At 38.6% G+C, this 16,027-nt stretch overlaps 1 protein-coding gene across 2 annotated transcripts in view; it reads left to right on the top strand.

The window, feature by feature from the left end:
* The first annotated feature begins 5,322 nt into the window (after positions 1–5,322).
* Positions 5,323–16,027, top strand: part of LOC107706553 (voltage-gated potassium channel subunit beta-2-like) — a 106,358-nt gene continuing 95,653 nt past the window's right edge. The window contains exons 1-2 of one of the 2 annotated variants that reach the window (XM_016510301.1): positions 5,323–5,494; positions 7,954–7,995. In XM_016510301.1, coding sequence (XP_016365787.1) covers positions 5,418–5,494; positions 7,954–7,995 — 119 coding nt within the window. In that variant the 5' untranslated portion in view covers positions 5,323–5,417. The remainder of the gene's footprint in view (positions 5,495–7,953; positions 7,996–16,027) is intronic. The other variant, XM_016510302.1, reaches the window with a different exon arrangement.

The following is a 16,027-nucleotide window of genomic DNA, read 5'->3' as shown; positions in this document are numbered from 1 at the left end:
TTTCATTTGCGACTGAAAACTACTGCGTGCGACTATAAACATTTTTTTAGGAGCACCGGTGTGACTGACCCGATCATCATCATACTTGTGATTGCTCAGGGGAGCTTCAAATGTTTCTACGTGTTTTTGCAGCGTTGAGTAATGTATCACAGACATATCTCATGATTCCTTTCATAAGCAAAGTGTAGACAGGGTGTAAATAGGAGATTCATTGCGCAGTGTAGAGAGCTTCGTTGATTATAAATGTGAGATCGAGATGAACTAAGATGAGTGACAGCTTTTAATGATTTTTAAGGGAGTTTGTAAATGTGATACTGATTTAATACAATACAATTCAATAAACAAGAAGTTAATATTAAGTGACTTACATTGTCTGACTATAACACTATTGTCTGATTTTGCTCTATTTCGTCGTCGAAAATAGTTTAAAACAAAGACACAGCGGAGCCGCTGCGCATCTCCATTCAAACACAGCGGTGTTTCGTTTATGAATGAACGTTTTTTTTTTAATGAATCTAGTGAGTCAGTGATTCATGATTACCCATTCATAAAGACAGTCACTTGATTCATTCCTGAATGAATCAGCCGTTCGAATGAATCAATTGAATGAATGATTCAGTAATAAAAATCAGTGACTTACTGCCACCTGCTGGCAGTTTGTTTCATTTTTAAAGTATCTTTTCAGTTATTTAAATCATTTAATATTTCTATATTCAAAATTTTATATTTAAAACATTAATATCATCATGACTTTATGGATTTAATTGCACTCATTCCACTTCTGAACCTCATTAAATGTCTGAAAGTACATCAAGCCACTTTTGTGTTCTTCTGTGCCACCTCTACAAATTAATTTTGTTAATACTGATTTAATTTGATTGGTAACTTATATTTCTTATTCTACTTGTTCTTATTCTGTCGTTTTAATTACAATTTTTAAAAAGCTTATAAAATATAATTTTTTTAAGAATTTGACAGAAGATGACATACTTTTAATAAAGTTAGAGGAGTCAAATATCACCTCGTAATGGGAAGGCTACTTTTTGATAAAATTTTGGATAATTGTTTAGAAGGTGCTCCTAAAATTTTGAAAGTGCTCCTAAATTTTTTAAGTTAGGAGCACAAGTGCTCCTAAAAAGAAAAGTAAGCGTAGAGCCCTGCATTAGTGTATCTTCATTGCACTGTATCAGCAGTTTATGCCGTTTTATGTATGTAACCAAAAAAGCCTAGTATCAATGTATTGAAGGTGGTCTATTTAGAGCCCACCTGAACAACATTATTTGCAACATGAGCACTTTGGCAGCCCGGGCTAATGAGGACTAACATTTCCGGTCACCTTGTGCTTCTCCTGATGACTCCTCCTTGCAGTTACTCCACTGATGTGTGACCTCGCCTCCTCTTGAGACACATGAGACACATCCATCCAGCCTTTCCCACTTAGCATGATGGAAAGAGCAGGGCAGGACAGCATAAAATGAGTCTTTGGGAAATGGAAAGACCTTATTCACAGTGTCAGACTGCTGGTATGTGGAGATTGATGGGAGGGAAAGTCACCTTGATAAAGCAGTTCAGAAGCACACAATGATGTGTTCTTTACTGTGTCCTTTAGCAGCACTCATGGAAGAGTAATGAGTGCTGAAATGAGAGGTGGCCGTGTAGAATGCTGATATGTGGGTGCATGTATGTGTGTGTGTGTTAAATGCAAAGGTGTTCATTAGAACCTCATGAGGGCCAATAAACTCCTCCAGTTTGGAAATTGTGCATTTCACCCTCCTACCTGCCTGGCCCTGTGCGGAGGAAGCTGCTTGATGCACTAAAATGGTCAGTGGAAACATGAAAGAATTACAAAGTTTGTATGTGACGAAGCTCAAAAGTATTTGCTGTTTATTAATATTTCAATGAAGTAGGCTGTAATTTGAGAAAATTCTTTACATCTTTATAACAATGCTGTACTGGAAAACATACCTTTTTGTCCACCTTAGAGGACAGCTGTGTATGTAAGCAGGGTTTGGAACAGAGCTGTTCATTTCACATCTAGCGTAGCCTCAGTTCTGGCAGGTCACGTTAGTCAAGCTCTCCTCAGCTGATCTGTCTACCTATAGGAATGCAACGCCTATTACAGTATTCTTTTTTTAATTGACCTGTTCAGTTATCCTCCTCTAGCTGCTTTCATTGTGCTGCTCATGAGCTAATTATCCTCCTCCATCCCCAGCTCCTCCTCTTGTGTACAGTCAGGATTTGACCTCTGACATTCCTTAATGGTATTTTAATTAAGAACGTTACATTATTTCTGATATCATTAATGTTGATTCGGTTCTGTTTAGGGATGTTCATTTTGGTTATTTTTCCTAACCGACGCTCGTTAAACGTTAACCGACAAGATTATTTTAAATTAGAAATGATAAGTGTCTGTGACCCGTTAAAAATACTAACATTTGTTTCACGGGGATTAATTTTACATGCGCAAAAAGCAGCAAACAACAGAACATGAGGATTCACATGGTCATCATATCACATCACGCACCTGCAGAAAAACATAACAATATATATATATATATATATTGTAAGTCGCTTTGGATAAAAGCGTCTGCTAAATGACTAAATGTAAATGTAAATATATATATAAGAATAAATAGGCCTATACGAGAAATATAATTTTACTTAAATAATAAATTAAGAAAACGAAAGAAAAAACTGTGCAACAAGTAGCCTAGTATGCAGAGTTTCGGTTCATTTTTGTGCTGCGCGAAAGGAAACCAGACTGCAGAAAGCGTCATCCTATTTTTCTTTAGGCTTATTTTACAAAATCACAAAGATTTGTTTTTATTGTGAATGTACACAAATAAAGGCAAACCTTTTACAATTCCGATTATCTTTAGGACTAAAAGGAGTAGTTTCTTCCACTGTCAGAAGGAAAAAATTCAAGTGATTGCACCGGCGCCGCATGCACGCACACAGTTAAGCATTGCTACCTTGACAATGCAGCCTGTTCATTATCATAATAAAATACAGTCAGTCAAACATATGGGAAAAAAAATATGTAGCCTAGGCCTAGTAAAAAATATTTAGCAAAATCTGTGCCGTTAAGTGTTATCACAGTACTGGCGTGATGTTATGCAAAACATTTTGTTTTACGTGGATATTGGAACGCGAGTGAAGTACATAATAAATAGTAATATTCCATTTCAAATACATCATGACTTTTTAAACCGTTTAACTGATTGTATTCTTACGGTCGGTTAACCGGTTAAACAGTTAAAATGAACATCCCTAGTTTTGTTTATGGGGGTTTTATTTGCTGCGCTGCATGGGCTGGGAGCTTTTGTCTTTGAGTTTACAAGATTTATTTGGACAGTGCAACAATCATAATATGATGTCATGCTCTCTGGGGTCTAAAAAAAAAAAAAACAGTCCCACATATAATACATCCAAATTTTAAAAAATGTAATCTGCTTCACTTTACAGCAATGCTGCAATCCTGCAGAGGTAAACTTTGCATAGTTTTAATTCAGCCAAGAGGCCTGCTTTATTTGTGCATTTCAGATCAAACTGCATGTATAATTACAAGTACTTTTTAAAATAACACAATGTAACAAATTTTTCACTTAATTTTTTCATGGTTCTTCTGTAATTCTTTGGTGCTAATTATTATTGTACTATTTATTTTCACATAGCATCAATATTTCGGTAAATATTTAGGTCAGAACATTTTTAGAACTTCTATCGTGAGGAAACATTGCTTTAGAGTACTTAAATGTTTTTGTAGTAATTTTGCACATTTTTTAAAGAAATATTTGGAACATTCTAGACGTTTCTGTAACATTCTGTAATATTCTAGTGCTTTCTGGAACATTCCAGAACATTGTGAGACTAGTCATAAAAGACAAGAATTATCCAATGTACACTTCTTGAAGGTTTGGACGACTGACTTTTGGTAACTGTTTATGTTAAACTGTTGTTGGTAGCTCAGTATTATGCATGTACCATGCCATTTTTATGCATGAATAATAACAGAATAGCTATAAGTTGTCAACATTTTTTTTGTTTTTTTTGTTTTCATGAGCACTGTTAACAATGCACAAAAAAGTAATGTGATTTTCGTATTCAGCATGTCAAACTTCATAAAGAAACATTAAAAATTATTATTTTTAATTTTAAAAAACATAATTTTTACAAATTAATAATAAATCAAAACTAGTGTAGTTTAAGATGTATGAAGTAACTAAATATTGCTTTAAAACAAGCAAATATAAAGTAATAGAGAGGGGAACAAAGAAATGCATTACAAGCAATAAACAAAAAGTGTTTTAAGTATCTTAACATTTTCAAGACGAAAATGTTAATTTTTTTCCCCCCTCTTTTTGCTGTTTGATTATTACTGATGACAAACACGTTTTAAAGAAGCAAACAGTTGCTATTATGTGTGAGAGAGTGATGAGACACTGATGGTCAAATGCAGCCAACCAGTGTTACCCGAGACAGAAGTTGTTTTGTGCTTTTGATTAGTCATGTGCTGTGTGTAATTTGTGTAATCATAAAGAGCGAGAGAAAGAAGGCAGATAACGGCACAGTCTGTGCCCATTTACATTCATGTGACTGCAAAGCTATCTGAAGTTTGTGTGTCCTTTTAATCATCTCAGACTGAGATTGTCAGGTTATGGTTGTGTCCTGTAGTGAGTTTTTAACAGTGTACACATGTATTTGGTGACATTTTGGTGCATTTGAGCCAGTTGGGTGGAAAATATAGTTCCTTGAACATGCCTACTACGATATAGTATGTCTGCTTTATTATGGCAGGTGGTCTAATAAATTGTTAAGCACTGTATGTTTTCATAGCATTCAGTTGGCACGTTTGTTTTAAGGACATTGAGCAGAATGTGGAATAGTGTGTTTTTGTCAATAAAAATAAAAATGAAAATTTTTTGTTTTTAATCCGATTAATCGAAAAAATAATCGACGAACTAATCGATTATCAAAATAATCGTTAGTTGCAGCCCTACTGAATAGGCAGTATTCAGAAGGCAAAAATACCAGCACTCTCACAGCCCTCGTTCCCTTTCTGTTCTGTCTGTCTGTTCTGTCTGCCTTTCTTTTCCTCTCTTATGTTTGTTTTTATGCAAATGCCGTTTGTTACTCTGCTGTGAATGTGTTGCCCAAGTTCTACTCCTCTTCAATATGATGATCGTCATCATTTACTGTTGTGCATAATGCGTTCTTGCAGTGCATTTGCGGCATTGCAGTGCTGCTCAGGTTTGTGTTGTGTATGTAATGCACTCTAGCATTTGCTGAGCTCACATCTGTGCTTGTGTGTTTTTCAGAGGTCCTGTAAGGTGAGAGACAGACGTGCCGGTTGACAGGAGAGAGAGAGAGAGAGACCCCTCTGCAGCCTGGCCACACACCCCACTCTCCCGTTCCCCATGTATCCAGAATCGACCACAGACTCTCCCGCCCGCCTCTCTCTCAGACAGACAGGCTCCCCAGGCTTGGTCTACAGGTCTGTATGCAGTCTCACACACATTCACACCTAACCAGCTGCTCTGACGGCACAGAGGCGCTGTGAACCTCAGACTGTGCTGTTGTTGAGTTTTAGTCTATTGTTTGACTTCATCCTCGCTGCAGAAACCATAAACTCAGGGTCAGGAAAATGTGCAAAACTGTATTCCGTATTAGTAAATGAGGAAACTTTTGTGAAATTAAACTACTGTTCAGATGTTTCAGATCTATACGATTTTTAAAAGAAGTCTCTTATGCTCAGCAAGGATGCATTTATTTGATCAAAAAGACAGTAAAATAGTAATATTGTGAAATATTTTTACTATTTCAAATAGCTGTTTTCTATTTTAATATATTGTAAAATGTAATTTATTCCTGTGATGTAAAGCTGTTTTTTTTTTTAAAGAATCATTAATCCAGTGTCACATGATCCTTCAGAAATCATTTTAATATGCTGATCTGCTCAAGAAAAAAAATATCAATTTTGAAAGCAGTTGTGCTGTTTCATATTTTTGTGGAAACGGCTACATTTTTTTCAGGATTCTTCAATGAAAAGAATGTAAAAAAATATATAGATATTTTTTTAAATATATAGATATTTTTTATATAGATTTTTATAGAAATCTTTTGTAACACTGTAAATGTTTTACTGTCACTTTTGATCAATTTAATGCATCCTTGCTGAATAAAAGTATTAAAAGATCTATCTATCTATCTATCTATCTGTCTGTCTGTCTGTCTGTCTGTGTCTTTCTTTCTTTTGATTGACTTTAAATTATACTGGCTTTTGGTCACCCTGCATTTTTTTTTTAAGTCTCCACTGAGCTGTTTATATTTAAGTATCCCTGGGTTAGGTAATATTTAAACAAACATATTTAAATGTTTAAATAAACGGGTTTATTTCATTATACGATTAAAACAGGAGAATCTGGAGTCTCACACTATCTCAGAAACTCTATGTGACTGTAGGACGTTCTGAGAAGTGACACACAGATATGTGGGATCTAGCTCAAAGGTTTAGAGTGCAGAGAATGAGAGTCCTAGAGAGCCACACTGCAGCAAAGATGAGCGTGAATCATTGAAAAGCACCTATTGATCCTAAATAACAGGTTTAAGAAATGTTACATGTACACAAAAAAATATAGCATGTTTGTCGTCAGCCACATTAGTTGTTGTTGAATTACAGTGATAAGAAAGAAGAATGCGTTTGCACTGCTCTAAAGCTGCTTTATTCCTGCTGCAGGCTCTATGCGATTAATAATGTTCATCTCTCATACTGAGTGATTTAGGCAGCAGTTCTGCAGGGCTTCCCACTGGAAAGGGTGAAAGTGGTCAAGTGCTTTGCATAATGCCCAGCAGCCCGCTTAATCAGAGCCTGACTTCATTTCACCATTGCTGGAAAGTTCCTGATGAATTTGCTCTGATCTTCTGTGACTCCTATAGTGTTTTCATCGCTCTTGGGTTTTGCCAGCAGTTCTGGTACTGAACAGCAGGTGGCGGTGCAAGTCTGTTTCCAGCTCCAGTGTAACTTCAAGCATTATCTGAACTTTAGAGCTGCTTTCTTTTTAATGTTTGTTAGCTAAAAAAAAATAAGTTTTTTTTTCTCCACACATTTTTTTAAAAGAATACATGTGTTAGATTTGAGGCCACCTGTCAATGGATCAAAAATATGTATTATTTGTGTTGCACAATTAGTCTAAATTGTCCTAAAGTTAATTAAAGTTAAGTTACAATCAAACAAAACAATTAAAATTTAAAATAGTAATTGTGTTTTGTTTTGTTTTGCCTTCAATGTTATTTTAGTATTGTTGAGATACTATTATAGTTTTTATTAAAATTTTGAATTAGTTTTAGTTTTTATCATTTCTGTTTTCATTTTACTTTTTGTAAAGAAAATGTCTTTTATTTGTGGTTATTTGAAAATTAATATAGTTTTTTATATCAAATATTTTTTATACTTTTATAGGTTTTTACTTCAGCACAAGTTATAAAAAATGTAATGATTTTTAATGATAATTAAATAAATTAATAATAAAATAATTAATCATTTTTATTTGTTTTATTTTATTTTTAGTTTGTTTTAGTACCTTAAATTTAACTAAATGAAAATTAGAAATAGCAACTTGCTGAGATACAGAAGGGTTTTAAGGTTTTTGTATTTTATTTTAATTCAAGTAAGGAAAGTAAAGATCCTCCTGGCCATATTGCTGTTTCATATTACTGTCTTTTCAGAAGTTTCTCAGTTGTTTCTTTCTTTATTCTTTTCTTCAGTGTCAAATCTATTTCTCTGCGCTCCCCTTCACTGCTAAAGCTGATACTGTACTTGCGTAATTCTGTGTGCACGTGCAAGTGTTTTGTTTAATGCCCTCTCACTGTTCTTTCCCCTTTCACCTATAAGACTAAGCTTTCCCCTCTATCTTATCTATCTCTCTTTCTTTCTCTCCTTCATGCTGCCCTCAGTGCGAGATACGGGAGCCCAAAACGGCAGCTGCAGTTTTACAGGTACCTCTTTGTTCGCTGATTAATTAGCTATGGCCATCTGATACTGCACTCGTTTTCATCTGTTTTGGAAAGTACTTTCAAGGCATGGGTTCATTCTTAGTTTAGCTCCTCCTAATAGCGGTTTGATTATGTCATTGTACTACTGAAAGCGCAAGGGAATTATAGTCATAGTACATGTAATTACATTGTTGTTTGCTTGTAATTGGTGAAAGCTGATCAATAATAAATGAAACATGTAGACTTGCAATGAGATAGATTGAGACTAACTGGTGCTTAATATTGCTGTATAACTTGTAAAAAGGAATGGCTTGCATACAGGGGGAACATCTAATCTCACTTGTAATCTGTGCATGTGTTGGTGTCGAGATGGCTCTTGAATATCAGTGTGTCTGAATAACGCTCCCAGAATAGAGTCCCTCACACAATGCACTTAGATTTAATTTCACTCCATGTAGAATTAAAACAGTGTTGCAGGTAAGTCATGGAGTTCAGGTTTCCTTTGCTGTGGAACACTTCTGAAACTCAAAGCATGACAAGCACGAGCCCAGAGACGCAGTGAATGTTCAGTAATCTTATATGAAGAATCGTATTTCATTCCATATTCACACTTGGTCAGATATTTACCACGGTATGCATTTTTTGTTTAAACCATGGCTTTCCCAGTGTTTTTAGTGTTTTCTAGGGATCACCATGCTGCGCCCCCTAGGGGGCACATTGGGGAATGCAGACTGCATGACCGGTGTCTGAAGCACGTGTGAAACAACGGCAATCTATTGGTCCACCTGGCCCATGACGTCATAGGCGGGGTGCCTGGAAGTATTAAAGGTCACCTGCTGAATACGTCATTCTCTTTGCTGTCTTCAGGAGCCGTCTGTTTGAAGTGCGTGTGATAGACCAGCGGGTGAGCGTTGTGGAGAGTATGTGCCTCCGTGCCCGAGGTTTCTGACACTTGAGGTCACACACGATCTATGCGTCATGTGTCTTGGTCAGGAGCTTGCGTGTTCAGTTCTTGATGGTTCTGAAGCTCTGTTCACGTTTGTCCCTCTTCTCGAGTTATGAGTGACAAGCGTTTGCATCTCGCGGTTCGGGTCCCGCTGCTGCCGAAGCACGGCGAAGACTCAGATCGTGGGATTCGCGGGATTAAGATGCTCTTTTGGGTTATCGATCCCGTGTATAGCGCTTGAGTCGAGCAGCGCCTGAGACAATGTGTGCCTATGTGTTTGGATTCTGACACTCTAGGGCAGTGGTTCTCAACCTTTTTTTCCACTGGGCGCACTATGGTCCAAGTGCAAGCCTCGCGGGCCGCACGCATATTATTTTAGTCAAGTCGTGATGATTTGAGAAGGCTAAATTTATCAAACATATGCTCACTGTCTGCCGCTGCGCTTGGTCGTTACTTTAAATGCGTAACGTTAATTAGGCTATGTGAGTACTGCTCATGTTTGAAAATAATATATGAAAAACAAAATTATTTTACATAAAAACATTAGGCTATAGCTTATATTTATTTAGTAAATTTTTTAATTAATGTAAAAACTAAAATGAATTGTAAAACTGAAAGTATTTTTTTTTTATTGTGTTCAGCACGGTGGGCCGCATTTGAATTCGTGACGGGCCGCGGGTTGAGAACCACTGCTCTAGGGCATGTTCTGCTTTCACGTTTGTCTCGGCGAAGAGCACGCACGTTCAGAGCTACGCGCTCATTGTGATGACTGATGAGTCACAATGGTTCGCCGTTGCCACAGCACAGTTTATCCCAGCTCGCGATGATCGCTTTGATCTGTGGGATCCGCACGCCTTCTCTAAACGGGTTGTCAGATGTTGCAGATACTATTGGGTTGTTATGGCAATGAAGTGTGAGCACGGAGTTGTTTCAGCCCTGATCCTGCGAGATCGTGGGTGGAGCTATATTCAGCTCGGCCGTGCCTCTCTAATATGCATGTTATTGTGTGTGGAGAGCCTGGCTGGGCGTGAATATATTTTAATACTCTGTGGAGAGATCAGGGTTTTAAGTGAGCAGTCCCTGCTTAGAGTGTAGCTGTCTGCGGATGGTTATGCTCCAGCTCAAGCTTACTTTGCTCTGGAATATGGCGGTCTGAGGGCCATGTTCTATCCTGGCTTGGGTTCCACTTGGCACAAGCTCTCTCAAGCAAGCGCTGAAGTCTTTGTCCTGTCTTCAGCCTTTTCTGATGGAACTGCTATTCGAGGATAGCTGTGTCCAGCACTCTAGTGTTTTGGCCACAGCTTACATCAGGCTTTGATCTCGGGCTGATGATGTTTATGTGTATGCTCTTAGCAAATCATTTACTGATGGTCCGGATCTCCCTCTTGTCAAGCTCCATGGTACTTCGCTAGCCTACTGTGGGACTGACACAGATTGGGGGCCTCCTTAGTATAGCCATCTTAGGGTGGTTATATTACAGCCATTGTTATGGCAGGACGGGCTTACTTGAATACAGCTATCTGAGGCTAGCTGTGTCTTACTGGCAGTTGCGGTGAGCCCTCTCCTGGAGTGATCCCTTTTACTAGATCCTAGCTATCTGAGGATAGCTATGTGATAGCTCAGTGATTGCTCCCCTGCTTAAGGATTTAAGTAGCAGTCTTTTGAGCCCTTGCCTAGACAGCGCTATCTCCCCTGCTAGGGTTGTAAGTAGATAGGAAACAAAATGCAAGTGATCGCGCTGGCGTCTCTATGTCCTGCAAAGCGCGCTTCAGCTTCCACTCTCTGCGCAAACTATTGGATACAGCGCACATTTATCTAGGTTTAACGTTTAAACATTGTTATATGCTTGAACTGTTTTATATCTATAGATTTTATTTTAGTCAAGTCGTGATGATTTGAGAAGGCTAAATTGATCAAACATATGCTCACTCTGGCGCTGGCCACTTGGTCGTTACTTTAAATGCGTAACGTTAATTAGGCTATGTGAGTACTGCTCATGTTTGAAAATAATATATGAAAAACAAAATTATTTTACATAAAAACATTAGGCTATAGCTTATATTTATTTAGTAAATTTTTTAATTAATGTAAAAACTAAAATGAATTGTAAAACTGAAAGTATTTTTTTTTTATTGTGTTCAGCACGGTGGGCCGCATTTGAATTCGTGACGGGCCGCGGGTTGAGAACCACTGCTCTAGGGCATGTTCTGCTTTCACGTTTGTCTCGGCGAAGAGCACGCACGTTCAGAGCTACGCGCTCATTGTGATGACTGATGAGTCACAATGGTTCGCCGTTGCCACAGCACAGTTTATCCCAGCTCGCGATGATCGCTTTGATCTGTGGGATCCGCACGCCTTCTCTAAACGGGTTGTCAGATGTTGCAGATACTATTGGGTTGTTATGGCAATGAAGTGTGAGCACGGAGTTGTTTCAGCCCTGATCCTGCGAGATCGTGGGTGGAGCTATATTCAGCTCGGCCGTGCCTCTCTAATATGCATGTTATTGTGTGTGGAGAGCCTGGCTGGGCGTGAATATATTTTAATACTCTGTGGAGAGATCAGGGTTTTAAGTGAGCAGTCCCTGCTTAGAGTGTAGCTGTCTGCGGATGGTTATGCTCCAGCTCAAGCTTACTTTGCTCTGGAATATGGCGGTCTGAGGGCCATGTTCTATCCTGGCTTGGGTTCCACTTGGCACAAGCTCTCTCAAGCAAGCGCTGAAGTCTTTGTCCTGTCTTCAGCCTTTTCTGATGGAACTGCTATTCGAGGATAGCTGTGTCCAGCACTCTAGTGTTTTGGCCACAGCTTACATCAGGCTTTGATCTCGGGCTGATGATGTTTATGTGTATGCTCTTAGCAAATCATTTACTGATGGTCCGGATCTCCCTCTTGTCAAGCTCCATGGTACTTCGCTAGCCTACTGTGGGACTGACACAGATTGGGGGCCTCCTTAGTATAGCCATCTTAGGGTGGTTATATTACAGCCATTGTTATGGCAGGACAGGCTTACTTGAATACAGCTATCTGAGGCTAGCTGTGTCTTACTGGCAGTTGCGGTGAGCCCTCTCCTGGAGTGATCCCTTTTACTAGATCCTAGCTATCTGAGGATAGCTATGTGATAGCTCAGTGATTGCTCCCCTGCTTAAGGATTTAAGTAGCAGTCTTTTGAGCCCTTGCCTAGACAGCGCTATCTCCCCTGCTAGGGTTGTAAGTAGATAGCCCACTCTCTGTGGTCTGGGTAGTCTCAGTCGGTCCTCCTTATGGTAGCCCCTTCCTAGGTACTTAGCTATCTGAGGGTAGCTATGTGCTAGCTCAGTGATTGCTCCCCTGCTTAGGGTTTTAAGTAGCGGTCTCCTCTGTGGTCTGGGCAGCTTTGCAGGAAGGTTTTGCTTGGCTATCTAGGCTAGCTGCGTATGGTTATTCTGGTCTACAAGCCTTCATAAGACCTGTAGGACATAGCTATCTGAGGATAGCTGTGTTCTAGCTCAGCAGCTATTCTCCTTACTGGGATTTAAGTAGCTATCTTTGAGCTCCTCTAGAGGCTTTCTAGTTATTCTCTTCAGTGGTCTTGTGTATCCAGGCTCATATGGCTCACATAGCATAGCTATCTGAGGATAGTTGTGCTCGTAACTTGGGTGGGATGTTCTCCTTGATCTAATCAGGTTCTCCATTTCTGCCAAGTTGTGTGAGTGGCCCGTGGCGTCAGTGGCATGGACCCTTTCTGAGGAAAGGCTTGGTGTATGTCTGTCGCTTCCTTGGTGCTCCCCTGCCAGGTGGACAGGCATGTGCCTCGGCATGGCATGGTTGGATTTCGTTCCCCAATGTGCCCCCTAGGGGGCGCAGCGTGGAGTTCCCTAGAAGGGGAACGTCTCGGGTTACGCATGTAACAGTGGTTCCCCGAGAGGGAATGAGATGCTGCGCCCACTCGCCATGCCTTTGGCCTGCCTGTTTACGTCTCCTTCAGACAGCTAAGTGGATGACGTATTCAGCAGGTGCCCTTTTATGCTTCCGGGCACCCTGCCTATGACGTCATGGGCCAGGTGGACCAATAGATTGCCGTTGTTTCCACACGTGCTTCATATATATATATATATATATATATAATATTACATGTTTTTAATGTGTCAGAAAGTATATACTAATAAGCTAAACTAATACATTTATTTATAAATCATGTATTTTTAATTAATTAATAATTTTTCGCCAAAAAAGTAAAATAGTAACACAATTAATTTATTAGGTTTTTAATTTGTCATGAGCGAAATTCATTTCCATTACATGTGTTAATTCATACACTTTAACTTTATTTCCTGGAACGAGTACACATGCCGATTTGCTTATTTATTTTCCGAACACTTGTAATACATTTTTCTAAATAAGTCAATTTTACCAAAAGCCTGTTAATAAATAGCTAAAAATAAATAAAATCAGCACATTTTACAACAGTGTTCAATAGAACACAGAATACTCCATGTTAACATCTGCAAACCATAAAAAAAAACAATATGATTAGTGAAAGTGTTTATGGTGATAATCACTGTGCAGAAATAGCGTGAAACACTGACATTACCGTTGGGCCATCTTTGTTGAGCCCTGGTCATAGTATTTGTTTATTAATTAGTTTGTGTGTTAATTAATTTGTTTATGAATTAGTTTGTGTGCTGGAAAATATGTTGCTTTCGAGATGATACGTTTGCATTAGTTTGCACACTATTGCAAAACTCTTCAGATCTAGGAGGTTTATGTACTGTCAAGTCTTAATGACATCTGAACAAGCTGTCCGAACACAATAATGGAATAGATTTTTTTTTGGAGTTGCATTTGCAGCATCCTCCCTGCTGAAGACACAAGCTCACCTGAAAGCAACTGTTTTATGCAGCAGCTGCTTTTAGCGATCAGATTGAACGCATCCCTTTTACCCTCATCTGCAGTGCACTTGCCTCGGCATGGCATGGTTGGATTTCGTTCCCCAATGTGCCCCCTAGGGGGCGCAGCGTGGAGTTCCCTAGAAGGGGAACGTCTCGGGTTACGCATGTAACAGTGGTTCCCCGAGAGGGAATGAGATGCTGCGCCCACTCGCCATGCCTTTGGCCTGCCTGTTTACGTCTCCTTCAGACAGCTAAGTGGATGACGTATTCAGCAGGTGCCCTTTTATGCTTCCGGGCACCCTGCCTATGACGTCATGGGCCAGGTGGACCAATAGATTGCCGTTGTTTCCACACGTGCTTCAGACACCGGTCATGCAGGCCCTAGGGGGCGCAGCGTCTCGTTCCCTCTCGGGGAAAAATGGTTACATGCGTAACCTGAGACGTTTTTATTAATAGTTTGAATTAATTTTTATTTTTGTATTTGCCGTTTTCACTTTAGTTTTTGTTTTGTAATTGATTAATAACATTGTTAATAATATTTATTTTATTTCTATAGTAACACAAGTGTATTTTTTATGGTTTAAGGTAACTATAATCGTGTTATATCATTTATTCTGTGCATTTCACTGGCAATACCATTAAAATGTATATTCATACATTATACATTATATATATATATATGAGGTTTATGTACTGTCAAGTCTTAATGACATCTGAACAAGCTGTCCGAACACAATAATGGAATAGATTTTTTTTTGGAGTTGCATTTGCAGCATCCTCCCTGCTGAAGACACAAGCTCACCTGAAAGCAACTGTTTTATGCAGCAGCTGCTTTTAGCGATCAGATTGAACGCATCCCTTTTACCCTCATCTGCAGTGCACTTTTCTTCCTGTTTTAGTGAGGGATCATATTTTTATGGGTTGAAAAAGGGAGTTGTTGTGCTGATGGGTTCTTAAAACCCCTGACTCCGTAGCTTTGAGGCTAATGAGCACTCACACACAGAGCACATTTTTGTCCTTTTAAGCTCCAAGTCTTTTAGCATCGCATCACCCAGATCCGCTTGACAGGAATCGATCACACACAGACAGAGTGATGGGAAAGCAGGATTACCTCATTTCAATCATTGTTGTAATGTGTTAGGGGTTGCTGTTTTGTTACGTTTTAAGTGTACTACTTATTTATGTTTTGTTATTCTTATGTGATATTTTTGTATGTGAATGTGTTTAGCACTCACTCCTACACATAAAGCACATAATATGAAGATAATGTTGTGACTAGTGCCTCTCTGTGAACTGAGATCGCATCGTGTTTTACCAGATTCAATACCGTACAGAGTTTGCTCTGTGGGATTTTCCTCTTCTACTTGCTGCAGTTGTCTCATAAATGACACACCCCTCACTGCAGCACACACTGGAATAATGCAGTTACTCTCATATGTTATGACTCTCAGTGACATAACATATTTTTCTTAAATATATACATGCATGTGTGTGTTTATATATATATATACATAAATAAATATACACAGTATACACACATATATTATAAAAACAAAAACATTTATTTTGGATTCGATTAATCGTGATTAATCGTTTGACAGCTTAAAGGGGATATTTATTTTTCCACACACAAAAAAAAAAAAAAAAAAAAAAACTTTTTTAAAGTTACTTTTTAAAAGTATAATGCAGTAATGTAATTTGATCATTTCATTTGTAAATTTCCAAACACTGTGTGTAACTTGGTGAAACTAAATGGCTATACAACAGACTACAACTACTAATAGACTACAGTAGTTCTAGTAAAAGGTGCGCATTGGCATGTGACGTGCAAGACGCATTTAGTTAATGAGTCAATATATAGTCTAGCTCATTATGAGTATTGAATATGGTGATTTCCGGGAAGGTGGGTTCATTGATTTTAAGGATGAATTTTTTAACATTGGTTGTTGAACTTCTCTTTCTGATGTCTTCATTTAGTACATTAAATATAGATGGGCAAGGATCGCTTCATGTGTGGGGGTCAGAGTTGAAGTGTCTAAAGCAGGGTTCCTCAATTAGTTTTCGCCGAGGGCCGAATTCTGCCAACAATACCAAGCCAAGGGCCACTGACCTATATATTTTTATATATAGTATATACTGTGTATAAATATATATATATATATATATATATTAGGGTTGTGCCGATAGACGATAGTATCGTGTATCGACGATAGTCAGAGATATC

The sequence above is a fragment of the Sinocyclocheilus rhinocerous genome, unplaced genomic scaffold, assembly GCF_001515625.1.
Source record: "Sinocyclocheilus rhinocerous isolate Xijiao unplaced genomic scaffold, SAMN03320098_v1.1 scaffold3097, whole genome shotgun sequence".
Taxonomy (NCBI): Eukaryota; Metazoa; Chordata; class Actinopteri; order Cypriniformes; family Cyprinidae; genus Sinocyclocheilus; species Sinocyclocheilus rhinocerous.
Note: the sequence above shows the minus strand (reverse complement) of the source record. Positions and strands in the feature narration are given on the sequence as shown.